This window comes from Salvelinus sp. IW2-2015, linkage group LG18, assembly GCF_002910315.2.
Source record: "Salvelinus sp. IW2-2015 linkage group LG18, ASM291031v2, whole genome shotgun sequence".
Classification (NCBI taxonomy): Eukaryota; Metazoa; Chordata; class Actinopteri; order Salmoniformes; family Salmonidae; genus Salvelinus; species Salvelinus sp. IW2-2015.
Window position 1 is genome coordinate 66207269 of NC_036858.1, and position 23978 is coordinate 66231246.

The window sequence follows — 23978 nt, forward strand, 5'->3', positions numbered from 1 at the left end:
AAATGTCCTCTGGTCTGATGAAACAAAAATAGAACTGTTTGGCCATAATGACCATCGTTATGTTTGAGGAAAAAGGGGAGGCTTGCAACTGCGAAAAACACCATCCCAACCGTGAAGCACGGAGGTGGCAGCATCAAGTTGTGGGGGTGCTTTGCTGCAGGAGGGACTGGTACACTTCACAAAATAGATGACATCATGAGGCAGGAAAATTATGTAGATATATTGAAGCAACATCTCAAGACATCAGTCAGGAAGTTAAAGCTTGGTTGCCAAAAGGGTCTTCCAAATGGACATTGACCCCAAGCATACTTCCAAAGTTGTGGCAAAATGGCTTAAGGACAAACAAAGTCAAGCTATTGGAGTGGCCATCACAAAGCCCTGACCTCAATCCTATAGAACATTTGGGGCAGAACTGAAAACCCGGTGCGAGCAAGGAGGCCTACAAACCTGACTCAGTTACTCTAGCTCTGTCAGGAGGAATGGAACAAAATTCACCCAACATATTGTGGAAGCTTGTGGAAGGCTACCCAAAATGTTTGACCCAAGTTAAACAATTTAAAGGCAATACTACCAAATACTAATTGAGTGTATGTAAACTTCTGACCCACTGGGAATGTGATGAAATAAATAAAATCTGAAATAAATCATTCTCTCTACTTTATTCTGACATTTCACATTCATAAAATGAAGCGGTGATGCTAACTGACCTAAGACAGGGAAGTTACTAGGATTAAATGCCAGGCTAAGTGTATGTAAACTTCCGACTTCAACTGTATCTCCACCAGTTTGGATATCTCAAATAACACCTGGCTGCCACCTACTGTAGGCCTAGATATGGCCTACAGTAGGTGGCAGCCAGGTGTTTATTTGAGATATCCAAACTGGTGGAGAGCGTGCTGGGTAAAGTGAAGGCTGTGAGGATCATGAGAGGCGGCTGTTTTAGAGTTGTTGTGCTTCTGCGGATCAGAAGAACGTGCGTTGCGTCTCACCCGATTTGATAAGTTGAAGTGTTCAGTTGTGTCTCTTCGGAACAGGGCACCCCTCAAGGGGGTTATATCTGGCGTCTCGTGAGAAGTCGATTTTGAAGAGATTAAAAATATTCCTGGAATGATTGTATGCACGTCGGATGAATGGTGAAAAAGTGAAGAGTTTATCTGTTCTTTTATTTGTTGAAATGGAGTCTCTCCCTACTCAAGCGCAGTTGGGGTATATTAACAACAGAGTCAGAGCATTTATCCCATGACCAATGGAGTGTGACCATTGTAAAGCTTTTGGTCATGTTTCAAGTGTTTGCAGAAGGGAGAAGCCGAGATGTCCAAGTTGTGGAAAAGATCATATCATGTGTTTTAAAAGTGAGGAAAATGTGACATGTTGCAATTATGGTGGGAACCATGAAGTTACATTCTTTCAATTACCCACAAGGGTGAAAGAGAATGAGGTGGCCAAATTCAGGTCTGTCCAGAGCATTTCATATGCAGCCGCTGTTAAAAGGGTTGAGGGTTTGAAAGGTGCTCCTGAAGAGTTTGTGGTGGTAGATAGGCCTTCACGGGTTGCCAAGGTGGAGAGAAGGTCCAGGAAAAATGATATCATTGTGGAGATGGCGGAGCGGTTCCTGCGACTGGAAGACTTCTCAGCGGACGAGTATATTGAATATTGTCACAAGCCGAGATATGGAGATTTGAAAGAAGGAAGAAGTAGGAGAATTGTTTTGTTTATGTCAATGTACTATTTTTATTTAGGTGTATTAAGTTAGTTTCCCTATCACAAATGGATTTTATTTTTACCTTGGTTTGGTTTTTCAAACCGTCCACTGTGTGGCGGCAATACACCTTTTGGAGCTGTAGTTTCGCCACTGTCCCACAGAAGAAGAAGCCAGCAAGGTGTGCTAAATGACGTCATTATTGCGCGACACGCGCAGCTCCACGCCCCCAAACAGCGCGACATTACCGTGCCTCCTTCCTTCTCATGAGTGTTTTTAACGATCTAGAAAAGGTTGTACTTTAGTGTTTGTACATTAATACAGACATTCTGCTAGCGATGTATTTAATTGCAGTTATGTGCTGAATTAAACGTCAAAAAAGTATTAGCTTACCTTGCTAACTACAGCATCTGGTACGGTCTCTGATCTGGTTATCATGCTAGCTATCTTGCCATGAAAATGGCGTCGTCGCACCGCAGGTTGAAAACAAATTCTGTTAGCACAATAATTATTGGTTTGCAGCGTGTTTTAATTTGTTTAGTTTTTTGTTTTAAAACCAAATTACCAAAAGCGGTATGGACAGCTGCTTACACTTGGTGGTAAACAAACAGTTAGTTAGCATAGTTTACCTGCACGTCGTTTGTGCAACTGCCTGGTATGTTTACGAATGTTAGCTAGGTAGTTACCTCGGGATGTCACGTGATGTACAAGCCTGCCTTACGTCACACTAACTTCAGTTTCACCAAATGTTCTTATACAAACTGTATATAGTTTTCTACCTTGTGTTTGTCATGAGGTGGTGCATGTAGAGAGAGTGATTTTCAGTGTTTCTGTTTCTATGGCTACAAGCAGGTGTCACACAGGTGGCAGTAAAAAGAACAAGCTCATGGCTATGGCAGCAGAGCCAGTGCCAGATGCAGTCTGTGACGAACGGCAGGCCTATGAAGAGCTCCTGTACTGGGACAGCCTGATACAGCGAGGCCACCGCCTGCTACCACACGACTTTGACAGGTACTGTATCGCTCCAGGGGGAAGTTTCAACRAGGTACAGATCTAGGATCCACATCCCCTCCCCAATCCTAACCTAAAGGAAAACTCCACCTAAAACTAYATTTGGATATTTGTTTCATTAGTCCATTGTTGATATAGTMCCAAAATGTATTGCATGTCAGAAATATAGAGTTTTCCAGTCATATAACTTTCAAAATACAAAAATATAGCAGGTATGATGGATTTGCATTATATGGTGCAAAATGCATCATACTGGCTGTATTTATGTATTTTGAAAGTTATATGTCTGGAAAACTCTATTTCTGACATGCAAAATATATTGGGACTATATCAACAATGGATAAAGAGTTTTTGGGTGGAATTTTCCTTTAACCATTAATGGGGGGAAATGCAAGGAACACTGAGCAGTGCCTTCTCTCATCCATGCCTTTTACTCTTACTCCACCTGGTTATAATAATGTTACATTATRACAACTACAATGTAGTATTTCTACACACAAGGCATTTCAATTCTCTCCAAAGGTTGCACTAATCTCTKCCAAAATTGGTCGATGTTGAATCTCCAGAGGTGRACTTAGTACTGTAATTGGTTTCTATTCCAACTACTTTGTGTCTCTCTCCTCTCCCAGATATGAGGAGCTGCGCTACTGGTATGACTGTCTCTGTTACGAGGAGGAGCTGAGGCAGTACGATGAGTACATCGCCGCCATACAGGAGATCGAGGAGAACCGACCCCAAACTGAGGTTCAAACTTCCACCTCGACCGTTTCTCTTCATGTCAATACAAATTCCCTGTGTGTGTGAATGTAGCGCTAGCTAATGCCTGTCACCTCCGCATGAACACAAGGATTGGAGAATCAGAATTATCCCTAGGTGTTGTGTTGAATTCTACTTGAAGAACAATTTGTTTCACCTGTACAGCGCAGAAGGCTGTTGAGGGGAGGATGGCTCATTATAATGGCTGGAATGGAGTGAATGGGATGGTATCAAGCCCTTGGRAACTGTGATGTGTTTAATACCATTCCATTCACTCTGCTCTAGCCATTACTATGAGCCCGTCCTCCCCTCACCAGCCTCCTCTGCTGTGCATACTGTTTATAGGCCAACACGAGAAGCCAAYTGCACCTACTTTGATATGTTGGACAAATGGTCCTATGATTTGTTTCCAACATGATGGCCATTAATAAAATATTTTATTTCCCCTCTTGCTAAGAGGCATGTAAATGCAGAAGTTTGTAGATGATACAGTAACTATAATTTTCCAGTCACAGTTTTTCCCCTCAGTCTATTTGTACTTACTAGTCATACTGGTTTTCCAGTCATTCATACACATCCTATTCCATTGGAACAAATTAAAGCAGTGCTTAGGGCTGGCATGGTAACTGTATAATCATGTAACCGACAATTATGCATGAAGACCGCCATGAAAATAAAATAACTGTTTTAATATACCATAACATTTTTTTTTAAGTTAACAAACTTTCCCCAAAAGCATTAAAAAAATAAGTCTACTTCACATCTAACAGCCAATATAAGGAGAGACTAGAGGATACAAAACTAGACTGTTTTAGAATTTTGTGTGTGGAACGAACAGCTGTCTAAAGATGGCCGGGCATTTAAAAGGCAAGACGCACGGTTGATTTTTATTACAATAAGAACATAGTTTTCCCTTACAAATCGTTTCCTGCTGTGTGCCCACTGAACACGACCCACATCTCACTTACCCTTTTCCATCTTACCTTCTCTCTTCCAGGCCCCTCCGGTGCGCACGCCTCCCATGCGTATCTTGTGAGCGACGACCGCCACATGATGGCGAGCACGCGGCGGTGTACCCATCGTCTGGGGAGCTGGAGGCGGTGCAGACAGTCATCTCCCACGTAGAGTGTCCCTCAAGACCGTCTCCGACCTGCTGGATGTGGAGGCCGGAGTCGGGGTGGCGCCTGTACCTGTGGAGGGGGCAGAGGAGAGGTAAGAAAGACTGATCAAAGACCCTGGTACTGCAGGACCTATACAGGCGGTGTCAGAGGAAAGCCCATAAAATTGTCAGTGACTCCAGTCACCCAAGTCAGACTGTTCTCTCTGCTACCGCACGGCAAGCGGTACCGGAGCACCAAGTCTAGGACCAAAAAGGCTCCTCAACAGCTTCTACCCCCCCCCCCTTTTGTACACTGCTGCTACTTGCTGTTTATTATCTGTTTATTATCTGTGACTATGCACGATCTGTGCATCTGTGCATAGTCACTTCATCCCCACCTACGTGTACAAATCACCTACGTGTACAATTACTAACCTGTACCGCACACTGACTTGGTACCGGTGCCCCCTGGTATATAGCCTCCTATTGTGTTACTTTTTATTATTACTTTTTACTCTAGTCTACTTGGTAAAATATTTTTCTTACTTTTCTTGAATTGCACTGTTGGGCTTGTAAGTAAGTATTTCACGGTAAAGTCTACACTTGTTGTATTCGGCGCATGTGTCAAATAAGTTTGATTTGATTTGTTTGGAAACGCTTCTTTCGTCATTTCCTTGAGTTAAGCACAGCTTGATACATATTGGATAGCTGAGAGCAGGATTGACATCCTATTACTTCACTAATCCAAGCAATTAAGATCTGTGATCTTAGGCTGCAGGTAGCCTAGTGGCTAGAGCGTTTCGTCAGTAACCGAAAGGTCGCTGGTTCGAATCCCCAAGCCGACTAGGTGAAAAATCTGTTGGTGCTCTTGAGCAAGGCACTTAACCCTAATTGCTCCTGTAAGTCATTCTGGATAAGAGCATCTGCTAAAAGTCTAAAATGTAATGAATACTTCAACATAGGAAGGCAAGATGCATTTTTAGAGAGAGAGAAAGAAAGAAAAAAGTGAAGGATAACAGTACATCTTATCTTGGATATGTGTGGTTCTTCATATCTTGTAGATTTACTTATTGCATTTGTCTCTGAATAAGCCTTTCCTTGGTACTCCCTCCCCTGTCCCAGTGAGGTGGCTCCCCCTCCAGAGCGTATCCTGCGTGGGGTGATGAGGGTGGGCCTGGTGGCCAAGGGCCTGCTGCTGAAGGGAGACATGGACCTGGAGCTGGTGCTGCTCTGCACTGAGAAACCCACCGTCACCCTGCTCAAGAAGGTGGCTGAGAACCTCTCCACCCAGATTGAGGTAGTGTGTCTATTTCATTTAACCTTTACTCAACCAGGAAGTCCCATTGCGCTCAGAAGACCTCTTTCCCAATGGAGACCGATATCCTTCGATGATGTTAACGTCTCTCTTTGGTAATTTTGAAGTGAGAGTATGAGAGTGACCGAGAGAGTTGCAATAGGACCTAAGGTATTTTTGGTTGTGAAAGGTGCTGCCTCTATGCTAATATTGTCTCTCTTTCTGTACTGTACTGTACTCTAAGCCAAGCCAACCATTCTGTAAGCCAAAATCCTAACTGATGTATTTTCCCATCATTCCAACTCTACTAAAGCTCGTCACAGAGGACAAGTATGAGGTCACCCAGATCCCAGAGGAGGCGGAGATTGTGATCAAGAGCATCAAGGAGCCCGTCCTGACCCTAACCATTCACCTGACCTCCCCCATGATCCGCATGGAGGCTGAGCCAGAGGGTGCCGAAGCTACCACCCCCCTGGAGGGACCACCTGGAGGTATGACCAGCCTCAAACCAGGCCAGGAGGCTGGGACTGCCCAACACTACCACGGCTGTGTTCAGGGCACAGCGTTGTGGGACGTCTCAGATAGAAATATGATGTAGAGATCTATTTGTGATAGATATGTGCACCAATAGATATTATGTGTGATATTTCTATCTGCAATGTTCCACAACATTGTGCTTTGCTGAATGTAGGCAGCCCTGGACTGRACTTAACAGCAGGCAACTTCAGATCAGCTACAGCAACAGCTGATAATCTGTGTGTTACTATTCACTTAAAGCATGTTACTGTGCAGCTCCCTACTGATCCATACACCGAGACACCATTTAAATACCTGATCAGTCAATATAGAGATTAGTGGAACCTGCACAGTGGCTACTTTAGAACCGATGCCAGTGAACAAACAATCTGATTGGTTCTTCACTGGAGCTCGGAGTTCTTCTATTCGCTGTAATTATGTAACAAAACGGCGACAATCTTCATCGCTACAATGCCTCTTTTAGTCGTTAATAATGCATTGTGTAATAATGTTTTTGGTGATTTTAATAACAGTAATGTACGACTTAATTTACAGTTAATTGTATTGTTCAAGTTAAGAAATGAAGGCTTTTCTGAGAATGCCAGCCAATGCGCGGATATAGATTTGATTGCATGTGTTTTTAATGCAGAACAGTGTAACGTGAGGCTRGTATTGCAGCAAAACTGATCGGCATGACAGGTAATGTTTTTGAACCCTTCCTTTGACCTGCCTGGTTGAATGGGAACACAACCAGTCACAAGCAAAGGATATGGAAAGGAAAGTGTATGTGAGAGAGAGCAATATGTGTGTGTGAGTGAGTAATGCATGGGGGTGTATGTGAGAGGCAAAAGGGATGAATGTGATCTAATTAAAAGTCAGGAAAAGGGCATTTTGAGTTCAATGCTTAGTAGCTACGTCCTCCAAGAGAATGGCCTTGTCTTGGATCAAGACCAGATTTGGTTGCTGGGGAAGCCAAGCTGAAGCCAAGCAGTCATCAGTTTTGCTGCAGTACTGAGCCGACCACAGATGCATTCTGATTCCAACTGCCTTGTACAGTAATTCCAAACCTGATTGATTCTCTCTTACTAAGCCTTCTAGTGTGTCAGTTTTTAGGGCGTGGACCTTTGACCAACTGGCCTCTCATTCTGTCTCGGAAAGGGGCAGAGCAGCATGACCCAAACCACTGGGGCGGAGGGAAGGGGTACCAAGACTAGGATTGGTTAAGACTAAGAATCCCCCGAGCAAAACCTTATATTGAGAAATTTATGCTCTGGTACCCACTGTGAATCTGATGGCTAGAGTACACTCTCATCACTTAGACCTAGCATAGGGTTTTGTGCTACAGGGTAGGTGGGTAAGTCCATTCTCTATAAATGCGGGGAGTCCCCTTCAATCAAATTTATTCATAAAGCCCTTTTTACACCAGCCGATGTCACAAAGTGCTGTACAGAAACCCAGTCTAAAAACCCCAAACAGCAAGCAATGCAGCTGTAGAAGTCCTTGTCCTGCCTTGGGAAAAGCTGCCCCCTCCCGCGAGCCTCGAGACAGAACCCCCTTGGTCAAACCGTACCTTGTCTTCTTGTCCCACCCATCGACCAATAGAAAAGCTAACGGTCGACAGCGACGCGCCGGCGACGTTCTGGACAGGCAAGAATGCCTAACTGCCTTGGCATCTCTCCGCCACGCCAAGTGGTTCCAGGTTTGCATCCCGTCTTTACTTGTCAAATAAAGTGTTCAAATGTGCCTTTTATTCTGCCTTGTCCCATAATGAGTTGTGAGTTTGTATGCTCTCACAATGCCTCATTGTTTTCTATGATTTCATTCCATCTTCCTTGGAACTATATTGCTGTTATTTGCTTTACAACTGATATTGTAGCGACGTTGTTTTTAAGGATCCCTACACACTATGTACCATCGCTCGTTCAGAGGGGTTGGGTTAAATGTACATTTTGGTTGAATACATTAAGTTGTGCAGCTGACTAGGTATCCCCTTTCCCTCATAATTAAGTGTTTGGCTCCAATGGTATATTGGAGGGATCTGCACTAACCTTCCTATGCTACCTCTGGGTGCAATATTCCTGATGACTCAGTACTTACACAATTGGTTGAATTCGACTCGTATCACACTTTTCCTTTGTGCTGTCCAGGAATATTAGCCTCGTGAGCTGCCTGCAGCGCGCATTCATGTAAGCTCGCGGGATCATGCGACTCGCGAGGCTACTGGAATATTGCACCCCTTTTTATTTATTTAATTTGCCAGTGCTCTAGGTAGGTAGGTCGTTGGATATCGCACCCTCTGACTCAGCTCGGCCCGTGCTTGTCTCTCTCAGGCTAAGGTCAACGACCTGAAGTCGGCCGCCATCGTGATCCGTATTATGAGAGACCTGTGTAACCGCGTCCCCACCTGGGCTCCACTCAGAGGATGGGTGAGTCAAGTCAAACTAATATAATACAGGTAATATTGACTATAATGATATACATGTCATACAATAAATTATTAAATATGAGAAAATAAATATTATTACATTTGGTGGCAGCGGTAGGATCCAGGCCTGAACTAGATTCATTATCTACTGTTTTATCTCTGTTCTGTCTAGCCTTTAGAGCTGCTGTGTGAGAAGGCCATTGGAACATGCGATCGGCCAATGGGAGCAGGAGAGTCTTTCCGCAGAGTTCTAGAGTGCTTGGCGTCTGGAATCCTGATGGCCGGTAAGTCTTTTATCCCTAAAGACCTGTATCGGGTAAATAGAGAAAATATAGGGCCTAGAGCATAGCCTTGCGGAACACTCTCAGAACAATGTAGAAATGACGTCCACCAAATTACTAATTCAAATGTTCTTCTGTTGTCCAAAGACGGTCCGGGTATCAAGGACCCTTGTGAGAAGGAGAAGGTGGACGCCATCAGCCACCTGGACACTCAGCAACGTGAGGACATTACACAGAGTGCCCAGGTGAAACAGGCTTCAGTTTTATCCGGTTAGGTGAAATATTTATGCCTATAACGTTCCAGGTAGAATTGTAACAAATGGAGCTGACATGATTCCCTACTCTACTTGAAAAACGATAATATCTGTTCTACACAAGATTTTTGTCGCTGAAAGTTCTGTTATGTTGCYTCCTAAACACGCCCCAGGTAGAATATCAAATATCAATTGTGTTATCCTCTCCCATGTGCTTCCTTTTGTGATTGACTGTGTTCTATGTTTGTTTTTCCCTGTCAGCATGCCCTAAGGTTGTCTGCGTTCGGACAGCTGTACAAGGTGCTGGGGATGGATTCCCTGCCTGCCAGGGAACCAAGGAGGACCATAGGGCCAGGTCTCAGAAACTACGGTTGTTAGTATCTCCTCAGTTTTTGGCGATCTTCCTGGCCTGTCCCATGCTTCTCAAATGTGACTTTCATATTAGCTGTCTAGTAGTAGTCTTGATGTGTTGTGAATTTGAACTTTTCCTGAACCTTGTCCCTTTTCCATGTCCCTACCAGCTCAGATCCTTGCCAGTTCCACCTACCCTCCCAAGAGACCTCATGATGCCGCGGACAAAGGGGGAGACGACAGCAAGAAGAGGAAGTCTCAGAAGTTCCAGAAATATCCAAAATTTCCTAGGAAGTCGTGTATGTATCCGAAGTGGTCTTCGAATGGGATATTTCGTAGCTATTCTACCATTGAGGCTCTGAGGAGGTTACATTTGTTCCTGTTCTGATATGCTCTTTCTCTATTTCTCCCCCCTCCCCCTCTTTCCCCCCCCTCCCCCATCTCTCTTTCTCCCCCTCCCCCATATATCTCTTTCTCACTATCTCTCCCTGTCTCTCTTTCACTCTCCCTTCCCCCAGCCACAGAAGAGAAGCCCGGGGACTCTCCTATGGCCATGAACGCCCTGATGCGTCTCAACCAGCACAAGCCTGGTCTGCAGTACCGTCTGACGGGTCAGAGCGGTCCAGTGCACTTCCCGGTGTTCACCATGTCCGTAGACGTGGACGGCGATACATACGAGGCCTCGGGGCCGTCCAAACGCACCGCCAAACTCCACCTAGCTGCCAAGGTAAGGGATTGTATGCCTAGGCGAAAACATGCTAGCTGTACCAGTAGACTTCCAGTCATTGRGCTAACACTAGTTAGCATTAGCGTGCAAAACTACCTGGAAGTTCCTTCATACTGCACGTAGAGACATAAAAATGGTATCCACGACTCTGGGTAACTAGACACATATCGCACTTCCTTAAGATGGGTGTTAACTGGTACAACACAAGTTGGTCCCTGAAATCAAATGTTACTCTCTTTGAAAGATAGAGTAGTGTTTCTCCTCTCTGTAACCTACGCTTGCTGTCATCAAAGTGTTTATGTCATTGTTCTCCAAGAATGTAATCCACTGCTTTTGCATTGAATGCCTTGTCATCTGTATTGACTCTGTCTATAATGGCTGCCGTCCACCAGTCCTCTCGCTCCCTGTCCGTCTCAGGTCCTGCAGAAGTTGGGCCTGCCACTGGGCGGATGTGAAGATTGAACCAGGCGAAGAGGGAGGAGCCAACGTACCATCCACACCTACAGCAGTGATGCGTCCATGGCATCTGACGAGGTTGTCATTCTCTCTTTCATATCTCCCATGTTCTCTGGCTTTTCCCTGTTACTTTTTTAAATGGTTGACTTAATATACTTTCATAAAGCAGCACAAAGCATTGCTACTGTACCTGTGGACTTCGTCATTGCGCTAACGATAATTAGCATTAGCTTGCGAAACTACCGCTTCCTTCCTTCCTACTGCATGCAACAACATAAAAATGGTACGTGAGTTTATCTGACTCTGGGTACGTAGAACAAGGTCTTAAATGCCAGAATCTCACAGTATACTTTCATAAAGCAGTTATAAAGCAGTTATGTTGCAATAGAGTTGATGTTCATTGGACTTGACTGTTCTGCTATGTCTTCCATACTATCAGAACGGTCCCATCCTCACTAAGCACGGGAAGAACCCAGTTATGGAGCTGAACGAGAAGAGACGCAGCCTGAAGTACGAGCTCTCTGCTGAGACCGGGGCAGCCATGACAAGTGCTTCGTCATGGAGGTCAGTCAGTGGCAGATGGGCGGGTTTGCACGCTTGGGACATCCTATCGATTCATTGCGCAAGGATTTGGAAACTACTGTAGATGAATAACCAGTAAGGTTGGGGCTCGTATCAACAAAGCATCTCAGAGTAGAAGTGGTGATCTAGGATAGGTCCCCCATGTTTATGTAGAATCTTATTATTCATTACGATCCTAGACAGCACTACCACTCTGAGACGCTTTATGAATATGGGCCCAGATGTAGTTGACAGAACAGGATGTGGAAACACAGTAACCGCATGTGTCTCTTTGTTACCACCTCCGCCACTCACAGGTGGAGGTAGATGGACAGAAGTTCAAAGGTCGAGGCTCCAACAAGAAGGAGGCCAAAGCCTACGCAGCCTTAGCTGCTTTGGACAAACTTTTCCCAGAGGGGGCGGGGCCCTACTATAACCCTCACTCTGACCCCAAGAAGAAGAAACCAGTCACAACACTTCCATGGTAAGACATGATATAAACTCAGCAAAAAAATAAATGTCCTCTCACTGTCAACTGCGTTTATTTTCAGCAAACTTAACATGTAAATATTTGTATGAACATAACAAGATTCAACAACTGAGATATAAACTGAACAAGTTCCATAGACATGTGACTAACAGAAATGGAATAATGTGTCCCTGAACAAAGGGGGGATCAAAATTAACATTCAGTATCTGGTGTGGCCACCAGCTGTATTAAGTACTGCAGTGCATCTCCTCCTCATGGACTGCACCAGATTGCCAGTTCTTGTTGTGAGATGTTACCCCACTCTCCCACCAAGGCACCTGCAAGTTCCCAGACATTTCTGCGGGGAATGGCCCTAGCCCTCACCCTCCGATCCAACAGGTCCCAGACGTGCTCAATGGGATTGATCCGGGCTCTTCGCTGGCCATGGCAGAACACTGACATTCCTGTCTTGCAGGAAATCACGCACAGAACAAGCAGTATGGCTGGTGGCATTGTCATGCTGGAGGGTCATGTCAGGATGAGCCTGCAGGAAGGGTACCACATGGGGAGGAGGATGTCTTCCCTGTAACGCACAGCGTTGAGATTGCCTGCAATGACAACAGGCACAGTCCGATGATGATGTGACACAACGCCCCAGACCATGACGGACCCTCCGCCTCGGTGTAACACTCATTCCTTCGACGATAAACGCGAATCCGACCATCACACCTGGTGAGACAAAAACCGCGCTCATCAGTGAAGAGCAATTTTTGCCAGTCCTGTCTGGTCAAGCGACGGTGGGTTTGTGCCCATAGGCGACGTTGTTGCTGGTGATGTCTGGTGAGGACCTGCCTTACAACAGGCCTACAAGCCCTCAGTCCAGCCTCTCTCAGCCTATTGCGGACATTCTGAGCACTGATGGAGGGATTGTGCGTTCCTGGTGTAACTCGGGCAGTTGTTGTTGCATCCTGTACCTGTCCCGCAGGTGTGATGTTCGGATGTACCGATCCTGTGCAGGTGTTACACGTGGTCTGCCACTGCGAGGACGATCAGCTGTCCGTGCTGTCTTAGGCGTCTCACAGTACGGACATTGCAATTTATTGCCCTGTCCACATCTGCAGTCCGCATGCCTCCTTGCAGCATGCCTAAGGACACTCGTCACGCAGATGAGCAGGGACCCTGGGCATCTTTCTTTTGGTGTTTTCAGAGTCCGTAGAAAGGCCTCTTTTAGTGTCCTAAGTTTTCATAACTGTGACCTTAATTTCTTTAATTTGCCGTCTGTAAGCTGTTAAGACACTAACGACCGTTCACAGGGCATGTGCATTAATTGTTTATGGTTCATTGAACAAGCATGGGAAACAGTGTTTAAAGCCTTTACAATGAAGATCTGTGAAGTTAGTTTGTAAAAATCCACAATATCTTTGAAAGACAGAGGTCCTGAAAAAGGGACGTTTCTTTTTTTGCTGAGTTTATCTTTCGTACACACACTGTAATGCACCTCACATACTATAGAATCATGACTAGGAAAGCCATTAATTTATCCCACAGACACCATGACTAGGAACCTTTAGTGACTCTGACCCTCCCTCAACAGCATATCCCAGGCTTTGGCACTATTCGAGGCATTCAACCGACACGCGAGCCTAACAACCGGGGCCGTGGGCGAGGCAGGGGTCGAGGAAAGCCTACGACTGGCAGCAGCTACAACCAAGATAGGACGCTTCACTTGGACTGTCTATCTCTGGATCTAGACTGGACTTAAGGCCTTTAAGAGCATGTTCTCACAGAGATGAGGTTATCAGAAAATCATTCAATATGGCTTATTTTAGATTATTTAGTAAAAAGTTAATGACTAAGTAATAAGCCTGTAGTCGGACTGTTCTAGAGAGCTTGTTAGGAAATCGTCCAACTCTTTTTGGCTCCTTTGCGTTAAGGTAATAAATGTATATCTCTTTTCTTGTTAACAGCAAACTACCATTATGGAAGCAGTGCTGGCTCTGGTTATCGTAGATGTCTTCTCTCCACACTGTTGTCAAGGGAACTAATGATTATACTTGAAGGAAGTACTTTTAAGGAATTGAAAATGGGTACCAGTGACTCAATAGACTATAGTGGCTATAGAATAGATAAGGCTAAAGAGACAAGTTACCAAACACAAATGAACACACTAATCTATCACTCACTAGAAATCCATGAATTGGATAGCCATGTGCCCCCCTTGCATCACCTGTATAATGATTGAATTAGTGATTAGGCCTACTTCAAAGAAGGGAGGAATGGGGCCCCAGAAGTGGGCTAAGGGGGCCCTGACTGCTAGCTTTGCTTTCTGTCCTCCTTGGCCTCTAAGTTGAGTCTTACACTTACACATTGCTTCTCTTATTTAAACCCTAGCATCTCTCTCCATCATGTTGACTTAAATGCTGAGGCTGGGCTGCAACACAATGTTGAGCATTTGTCATCATAATAATAATAATAATGTATAATAAGACTAATTAAAAGGAAAATAAACCGTATTTTACTTCCTAGTTGAAGTTGTTTGGCTGAGATACAGAGACGATCACTATACATTTCTCAGTTTTTCTCAAAAAGATATCCCTTCAAAGCATTTGCTAAGTGTTCATCCACACTACGTAAGTCTCCTTTCACCAATCGCACAATCGTAACTTCATTGTCCATTTCTCCCTCAGACAATCTGTACAGTATGGGTGCAACAGAGGCTGCTTCCACTACAACCACCTCCACCGGTGACGCCTCCACAGAGGCAGACGCCAGCGGCAACACCACCGGCTACGGCACCTTCTACCCCGAATCATCCTACACCACACCGGCCATAACCGCCTCCGCCACCTCGGCCGCCATGACRGCCCAAGCCCAGGTCGGTGCGTCTTCCCTGGGTGCCTACCAGTCGGTGCCCCCTCCCCTGGACCAGCAGAGCCCCTATAGTTATGGCTACGGAGGGGATAAGAAGAGTCTGCTGACTGCAGCTCAGGCTCAAGCCCAACAGACCCAGCAACAACAGGTGGACTACTCTATGTACAGTACAGCCTACCCCAGCTCTGTCACCGGGGGCCAAATGTACAGTTACGGTGAGTTGGAATTCGGTGAGTGAAAATCTATATAAGGGGCCAAAGGAGGCCCCTACCGCCACACACACTCATACACGCATTCATACACCGGTAACTGGCTGATGTAACAGTGCCTTCAGAAGTATTCTAACAGAGGATGATGATAATGTGTGGGGTACAGAGATGAGGCAGTCATTCAAAAATCATGTTAGACACAATTATTGCACACAGAGGGAGTCCATGCAACTTATTAAATAATGGAACGTAATTTAGCCTTGTCATAACAAAGGGGTTGAATACTTATTAGCTCAAGACATTTCAGCTTTTCCAATGTTTACATTTCTAAAAACATAATTCCATTTTGACATTATGGGGTATTGTGTATAGGCCAGTGACAAAAAAATCCACATTTATTCAATTTTAAATTKAGGCTGTAACAACAAAATGTGAAAAAGGTCAAGGAGTGGGAATACTTTCTGAAGGCTCTGTATGTGTGTATACCAATATATAGAGAATTCTGGTATTATTTCTGATATTGGTTCTGTCTTTAGTCACTTGATATCCAAATGTGGTCTTAATAATTGTTTAAAGAGTGTTAGTAGAGCATCTGATTGGTTGATTATTTAATGCCTTGTTCTTATTGATGTTTCATTGGTCCGTAGGCTACGGCAACCAATCGAGCTTCAGCATGTACGGGAACGCCTCCGCCCAGGGCTACGGGGCGGCTGCTACTCCCCAGACCCAGCAGACCTCCTACCCCACAGGATATGGAAACATGAACTATCAGTACAAATAGGAGGTACCACACACACCACGTCCCTCTCTCAAGCCCCCCACCAACCCTCTAAAGCCTTCCCCCAGAGGAAAAGAAGACCCTCATGTCTTTCTCTACTTTCATTATATTGATCTAAAATTGATTAATCCTAAACCCTCAGTCATTTTCACCATCACTTTATTTCATAAACCAGACTATTTCTTTATTTACCATGTGGTAAATGTAACCTAAATGTGTCTAACAAGTAGTTCAGTTCTGTATAGGGATTACAAAAAGGAAATAATAATAGTGCTTTCAGAATGATGCTATCTTGGGTCATAGACTTCTTGTTTTGTTCAAGTTTCTTTTTCTTTTTTTAACACTTTTTCTGTTGTCAAGCCACCCGAGGTTGAATGTGAATGTAAAGGGAGAATCTGTWCTTATTTCAAAGACTTGTTTTCTTTACATTTTTTCTTTTCGATTTTAATTTGAATCACTGTTTTATGTTTTAACTGTTATTATATTAACCAGCAGTGTGGTAAAAAAACAAGTTGACAGTAACTTGGATTTTTATGTGAAAGAGCAATGGAAATGTGCTAATTCCTGTTTCATTGTAAGGTTTCGGTAAAAGGCTTGTATCTGGTTGTTTGTAAGAATAAATTACTTTTATTTTGGAGCAAAGTGTCATACTTTACATACACTGACAACTGTTTTTCAGACCTGGGTTTAAATACTATTTGAAATACTTTTCTGTGCTTGATTGAGCTTGCCTGTTGCAATGCAAACAATAGAAAGGTCCCAAATGTACAAACTCAAACTCCAGGCAGCCTAAAGCGAACGCTCAAAGTATTTGAAAGGTATCAAGTAGTTATTGAACCCAGGTTTACTGTGTTTAGGCTTCTTCTCCACATGGCAACTGATCCCCTGACATGTTTTCATGCTGCGGGCCAACTTGTTATTTATTACCTTTAGTTCTGTATTGAATATAGACTGAATCCTATAGTTGACCTGACTGGCGGTGGTTACATTTTAAATGCCTAGAAAGGCTATGTAGCTAGCTCATCTTGAGCATCACTTTAAAATACCAGGGATGATCCTCACAAGTAACATTACGATGCAGATCATGGCTCATGCATTGGGAGCCAATGACCCAAAGGCTTTCTCTGAAGGTATGCTATGCTTTAGTTTCTACTCTTAGCCAATAGCCACTGAATGCACTTCCTCATTGTGGTTCTAGAGCCTGGCCTACCATACCCCACTGTCACTGTATGTACTGTAGCTAGAGGAGTTTATTTGCAACTTACAACTATCAGTTAATTGAGAACGTCTGCTTGTTAATCATTCTTCAAAAACCATATGACATAAATGAAGAACATCCATTGTGGTGTAAATTGTACATTTTAAATATAGCCCCATATACATGCAATACTGTTTTATTCACAGCTTTTTCCCACAATTCTGATTAACCTCCATACATATTCTCTGTCCTGTTCTACTACAGGGGTCTCAAACTCATTCCATGAAGGGCCTATTGTCTGSTGTTTTTTTTGTTTAAGACCTGGACAACCAGGTGAGGGGAGTTCCTTACTAATTAGTGACCTTAATTCATCAATCAAGTAAAAGGGAGGAACGAAAGGCTGTGGGTTATCATGGAATAAGTTTGACCAGAGAGGAAGATGCCAGCGTTTTCTTTCATTTGCCAAGCTAGTAGTTTTTGTGTGGAGGTCAATGAGTGTCGAAGTTGTTAACAAAAAATGTAATGGCTTATTTGATCTAATGTACGTTTTGTAATGCTTAGGTTGTTCTGAGTCTACTGATATAAGTAGGACAAGTAACATCCCGGCAAATTTGAGAAAAAACACTATTGGAATTGATCAAACGGATCAATCACTCGCCACCAGCATTTCTATTGAACTGTGATCGTGTCTGCTGCAAACATGGTGACCTCATAAGTCCCTCTGTTTCACAGCTGTGATTGGATAAGTTCAAAGTAGCATTGAAAAAGTCATCAATATAGATATCTATCTATACAATGCTGCTATATACGTGTGTGTGTAGATAGACCGTACCAATCAAAAGTTTGGACCATATTCAAGTGTTTTTCTTTATTTACTATTTCTACATTGTGGAATAAGACAAAACTATGAAATAACACACAGAATCATGTAGTAACCAAAAAAGTGTTATTCTGTGTTATTCTACAATGTAGAAATAAATAAAGAATACCCTGGAATGAGTAGGTGTGTCCAAACACATTAGCTAGAATGGTCCCACCTGATCCCTTCCATTTGTGAAGACATTTATTTTCATTGTTAGAGCGGCCAATTGAGTACCTGGTCAATATAATGGKTAATCTGTGGTTTGACACGTACTGTTAGATCATTGATGTGCAGCTCCTTTGACCTCAGGACCTCRCAGGTCATGTTTCTCAGAATCTGCCCATACATTGACAGATGAGTGAATATGGCAAGGTCACACAATGCTGCTAGGTGGGGCCTGGTGGGGTCATAGAGGTAAATGTACAGTAGTAAACAGTGAAGTGAAACTAGCTGTGATTTATAAGCACTGATAAGTAAACTACTTTTTTTTTTTGCAAACATATGGGGGGGTGCATTCCAAGAAAAGGAATAAGACATCTTGCTCAAAAGCAATCCAAGCCTTCAAGATACTGGTGAACAGAGGATAAGGAGAGAGCAAACAGAGGAGAGAAGAAAAAAGTTTGAGGGACAGAAAAGGAGAAACACTGAGGTGGAAAATGTGGAGTCTGACCATTAGCTTTTATAACCAATGTCAGTCACATGCCAGCACTCCTCTGGTCCCAAGACTGACTCGGGGTGAAGAGTGTGAGCAACTGTCATGCTCCAGTGGCGTGGTCGTAGTCTGGGCTTGATCACAGACTAGCCTGGGGGTGGGGTTGGGTGTGGCTGGGGGTGGGGTTGGGTGTGGCTGGGGGTGGCCCTGGGGTTACCTTGGTTCAATCAGGATCTGATAAAAGAGGAGTGGAGACTGAAACTGAATAGACAGACATTGTTGACCCGGCTGCAGTAGGACACTCAGGACACCTCGCCAACATCACAGTGAGTGTATTTACATAACATTCTTATCAACCTGTAGGGTTTCAGTGTAGGAGAAACAGCACTTTCAGGATTTTTTCATACGGAATATGGCTGGCTATTTGTTTTTTGCTAAATAGATCTGCATTTTCTGTTTTTACTTCATGTAAAGTTGATTGCTCTGTATCTGGGGTTTGGAGAAGTAGTTCTGTAGGTGAGATGTAGGTTATTTGAAATAGTTTGTTAGGTACAAAACTTCTGCTAGATTCATTATTTGATACTTCTAATACAACGGGCATGAGAGAGATGAGATCACGAGTCATGACCCTTCCCTGGGTCATGGTTCGACAGGATACAGCTTATGTCAAATTGAATTCAAAAGTTGAATTTGTTAGCATTTTAGCTAACCCTAACATTAACCTAATTATCAACTCTGACACGCTGTATTACTATCTTCCCTGCCACAGTGGTACTAGAACTCTGACTGGCAACAGCGAGTCCCAACTGGGATTGGTCAACTCACTTAACAATCAATAAGCAGACATTTTGGACTTGCAAGAAGGGGTGCTTGCTCTGGGGAAGATAGAATTGAGTCTGTCAACACATGATGCGAGAGCCTTGGTTACTTGTGGTAGTTTTCTTGCTTAGTTGGTGCAATGTGAGGTTATTGCTTGTGCTGAGTTGGCAGTGTTTGCATGTTTTAGTTTCAATCTGTAGTTTGTGCTTTGTCAGGGAGAATGCTACAATCTGTAGTGCCATATCAGAGTATTTTCAGTTCTTCTATAGTCCTAACATTGGACAAGCAAGTTATCATGAATTGTTTTTGTCCTTCAGATGGCCCTTCCCCTGTTCACCCTCCTGCTGACTGCCCTCACTGTGGTCCACTGCTTCCCCACTGTCTTCCAGGACCTGGAGCAAAGCAGCAGTATGTACATTTTCAACAGTGGTGGCTGGTGGGAGGTGCTATAAGAGGACCGTCTCATGTAATGGCTGGAATGGAATAAATGGAATGGTATCAAACATATGGAAAACCCATGTTTGACTCTGTTCCATTGATTCCATTCCAGACATTACACTGAGCCCATCCTCCTATAGCACCTCCCACCAGCCCACTGCTTTTCAGTTATACTTCCACTGACACATCCCATTTGGCTACAAATCAATCTGTTATAGTAAGTTGTCTATATACACTACCTTGTCCTGAGATGCTATGTGTTTGTTGGAGGATGTAATGGGTTTGATTCCTGCATGGGCCTCATACACTTGAACTGTACATTTCTTTGGTTAAAAGTGTCTGTTAAATGGCTATAATACTACATGTATGGTGGTTGTTTCTCCCCCAGAGAACCAAACGTCCATCCGGTTCCTGGCTCTGGGGGACTGGGGCGGGGTGCCCTACCCTCCCTACATCACACGGGTGGAGAAGGCTACGGCCTGGGAGATGGGCAAGATAGCAGAGCAGATGGGCGCAGACTTTGTTCTGGCCCTGGGTGATAACTTCTACTACTCTGGAGTGAACAGTGCAGATTCTCCAAGATTCCAGGTCAGTTAAGCAGAGTAACTCCAGCTGTACTCCAGCTATGGCAAAATGGATCAAATATCTTTACTTTCTTTGCTGTGAATGTTTTTCTGATCCTAATGGTTAGTTACTGTGTCTGTTACGTCTTAAGGAATTTGAAAGGTGTATGGTTTGCAAACAGAATGGGAATGCGCTTGTTTATCAATCTGTCTAAAATGACCTCTGCCCTCTCAGGATACCTTTGAGCGCGTGTACACGGCTGACTCTCTCAACATTCCCTGGTACATCCTGGCTGGAAACCACGACCATAAGGGCAATGTCAAGGCTCAGATCGACTACAGCCGCAAGTCTGACAGATGGTAAGAAACGGACACTTAGACCAGAGGCGAGACATCTCACTCACTCCTCTTTTCTGGTTCATGAACTAAGCAGACAWYACCCAGCTGATAATGCATTGGTGCCTATGGGACAGCCACTCCTTCAGCAGAACGGAACTGTGACCCTTTTTTTCAATGGTAAACGGCCTGAGTGGGACATCTTCATTTATCCACTGTCTTTGCTTAGAACTTATGCAAGTCTTTGACAGCATAAAACCTTTTTTTCGCATCTCTGTTGATCATGAATGTTGTATTATGCAGCAGAATCACTTTTCACTGCATAACCCTAGTCTACATCCCAAATGTCTAAAATAGTGTACACTGTTGGGATTAGCGTGCCATTTGGGATGCAGACCGTTTCACTGAGCTGTTTCTATCTCTACCTTGATTGATCAGTCTTCATTCATTGAGCCTCAATCCTCCCTCAGGCGGTTCCCTCACTACTACTACGAGCTGAACTTCCGTATCCCCAACACCAAGCGCACTCTGAGCATCATGATGCTGGATACAGTGATGCTGTGTGGTAACTCTGACGACTACGTTGATGAGAAGCCCCGCGGACCCCTCAGCACCATTGAGGCCAACCGACAGGTACATAGATTATTCTGAGCTTTGTTAAATAAAATGTTTTTGGCTTGAACTTTTAAAGTCACTTTAGGATTTGAGATTCTACTGACTTTCTTTGTTCCACCGACCCTGTCAACCTGACCATTGTTGCAACTGGATGTACTTTTTACACTTTTGTTATTCTTCTCTTGTCCTTATGGTTAATTAATTGCAACTGCTGACAAATTCTCCATCAAATTCAAAAAACAATAATAGAGGAAATTATCAATAACTAAGTCTTAATTTACTGTATCCACCTACCAGCTGACCTGGCTGCAACAGAGGATGGCCCAGTCCAAGGCTGACTTCCTGCTTGTGGCTGGTCACTACCCGGTGTGGTCAGTGTCCGAGCACGGCCCCACAGAGTGCCTCCTGAAGAGACTACGCCCCCTTCTGGTCAAACACAAGGCCACTGCATACTTCTGTGGTCACGACCACAACCTGCAGGTTTGTGGAGGTTTTGAAACTTAATTTCGCATAGTCTTCTCCTAAACCACTAGTGGTGTAACCAACTATTCTATCAACTAGAGGGTTGCTGTTCAAGGAAGGCCATATGGAAGATTGTTTACTTTAGCATGTCACTTTAGCATTCTCGATTTATTGATGGATAATGTTAACTCCTTCGGGATCGGTGACCATTCCACGGGACGGTTGAGCTAACGTAGGCTAATGCGATTAGCAAGAGGTTGTAAGTAACAAGAACATTTCCCAGGACATAGACATATCTGAAATGGGCAGAAAGCTTACATTTTTGTTAATCTAACTGCACTGTCCAATTTACAGTAGCTATTACAGTGAAAGAATACCATGCTATTGTTTGAGAGTGCACAATTTTGAACATGAAGTTATTAATAAAAAAATTAGGCACATTTGGACAGTCTTGATACAAAACTCTGAACAGAAATGCAATGGTTCATTGGATCAGTCTAAAACTTTGCACATACACTGCTGCCATCTAATGACAAATCTAAATTGCACCTGGGCTGGAAAAATACATTATGGCCTTCTGCATTTCAAAGATGAAGGTACAAAAAAAATACAGAAGTTTTTTTTCTCCTCCTTTGTATTATCTTTTACCAGGTCTATTGTGTTATATTCTCCTAGATTCCTTTCACATTTTCACAGACTTCAAAGTGTTTCCTTTCAAATGGTACCAAGAATATGCATATCCTTGCTTCAGGCCCTGCGCTACAGGATGTTAGATTTGGGTATGTKATTTTAGGTGAAAATTGGGGGGGYAAAGGGTGGATCCTTAAGAGGTTTAAGTTGCATCACGGTATCGTTCGGAATGGCAAACTGTAGAAAAATGTTCAACACGTTTAAATCTTTTCAGGTAGTGGCTCTGTTTTAAAATGTTTGAGCTCTGCCAAACATGACCCTGACTGATTTCCCCCTCTCCCTATTCTCTCCTCAGTACCTGAAGGAGTCTGGTGTGGGCTATGTAGTAAGCGGTGCCGGTAACTTCCTGGACCCAGACAGGCGTCACTGGCACCATGTCCCCAAAGACACCCTCAAGTTTTTTACAGGCCAGGCTTCTACCCTGGGAGGCTTTGTCCACGCAGAGGTCAGTCATAAATAGAATTGTCCATTCTAGTGTTTTATTGAATTGTCTTATCTGTATACTGTTTGTGTTTTTGATACTTGTAGACAGACTTTGGATGTGTCACATGGCAGACTCTTCTCAATAGTCTCTGGTCAATAGTGCACTACATGGGGAATAGGGTGCCATTTCAGACGTACATTTGCCGTTCCCTGAGGGGATCAATAAAGTTGTCTTGTATTGAAGGTAACCAAGGACAAGATGACCCTCACCTTCATCCAGGCTAAAGGGACGTCTCTGTACCGCACTGTCTTGCCACGCAGGGACATCGACGATGACCAAAATGGCAGCGACGACAAGGATTAGCCCTAGTGGAAGAGATGACGACGTAAACGGTCACAATTGACMTGTCTGTATATATGACCTAGCCCTTAAATTAAGGACTACATTGATTTATTTTACAATACTTCTACTTTAGCAGTTCAATTCTGTCYAAGTACAATTTACTCAAATGTAGTCCTTCGTAAGGGCTAGATATTGACCATGTACAATAGGTTGGATGGCTGAGGTGTGGATACAGACTGGCAGTTATTATAGCTCATGTTTGGTGGATGAGTTTTTAGAAAACAACCTTGGCATTGAGTTTGCCCGAATGTAGCATAAAGGAGAATAATGTATTTTAATAAATTAATGAAAGGATGTTTAATTCTTTTTTTAAATGTAAGATTTTTTTGTGTTCGTTTTAAAGAATAAATAACCTTTTGGATTTGTTTTCCTGTAGTTTGTACATATTGATGCCAATCTTTCAGGGCTTGCTATATTGGGCCTCAGCATTAGCCCATTACATTGAAGTTGATGGACCAAGTCATCTATTTATCCTTGTACATGCTGCCCTCTGGTGATTAGGCTATTTCACTGCACRGCTAGTTAAGAAACAGTGACGAAGCGTATTCCAGTGTCCTAAATTAATTGACTCAAAGGCCAGGSTCTGACAAGGGTTGATGACTGTAATAACTCAACTGAAGGATGTTCACGTAAGTCCAAACYCCATGATCCAATTGGTCTTAGATAGTTGGACAGCTTGACGTCTGCTCCACTTCTTTTCAAACAACATTTGCTCTATTTAGATAAAATACATGCCCGTCTCTCCATGACCCCATGGCTG

The 23978-nt window shown here is 43.7% G+C and overlaps 1 protein-coding gene and 1 pseudogene across 2 annotated transcripts; both read left to right on the plus strand.

Annotated features, from left to right (window-relative positions):
- The first annotated feature begins 1917 nt into the window (after positions 1-1917).
- On the plus strand, positions 1918-16392 carry LOC111977998 (interleukin enhancer-binding factor 3-like; annotated as a pseudogene).
- Positions 16393-18697: 2305 nt separating this feature from the next.
- acp5a (acid phosphatase 5a, tartrate resistant) lies at positions 18698-23200 on the plus strand. Of its 2 annotated transcripts, none has more exons than XM_024008613.2 (8): positions 18698-18795; positions 19606-19696; positions 20115-20314; positions 20525-20649; positions 21096-21258; positions 21538-21720; positions 22688-22837; positions 23060-23200. In XM_024008613.2, the coding sequence occupies exons 2-8, from the start codon at positions 19606-19608 to the stop codon at positions 23177-23179; spliced, it is 1032 nt and encodes a 343-aa protein (XP_023864381.1). In that variant the 5' UTR covers positions 18698-18795; the 3' UTR covers positions 23180-23200. The 2 variants fall into 2 exon arrangements, with proteins under 2 accessions (XP_023864381.1, XP_023864382.1); XM_024008614.2 differs by lacking the exon at positions 18698-18795 and adding an exon at positions 18967-18985.
- The last annotated feature ends 778 nt before the right edge of the window (positions 23201-23978 follow it).

Coding starts and splice junctions, on each gene's coding strand:
- acp5a (XM_024008613.2), top strand. CDS start 19,606: ATGGCCCTTCCCCTGTTCACCCTCCTGCTGACTGCCCTCACTGTGGTC. Junction 20,650..21,095: donor AGCCGCAAGTCTGACAGATG/GTAAGAAACGGA, acceptor ATCCTCCCTCAG/GCGGTTCCCTCACTACTACT. Junction 21,721..22,687: donor GTCACGACCACAACCTGCAG/GTTTGTGGAGGT, acceptor TTCTCTCCTCAG/TACCTGAAGGAGTCTGGTGT.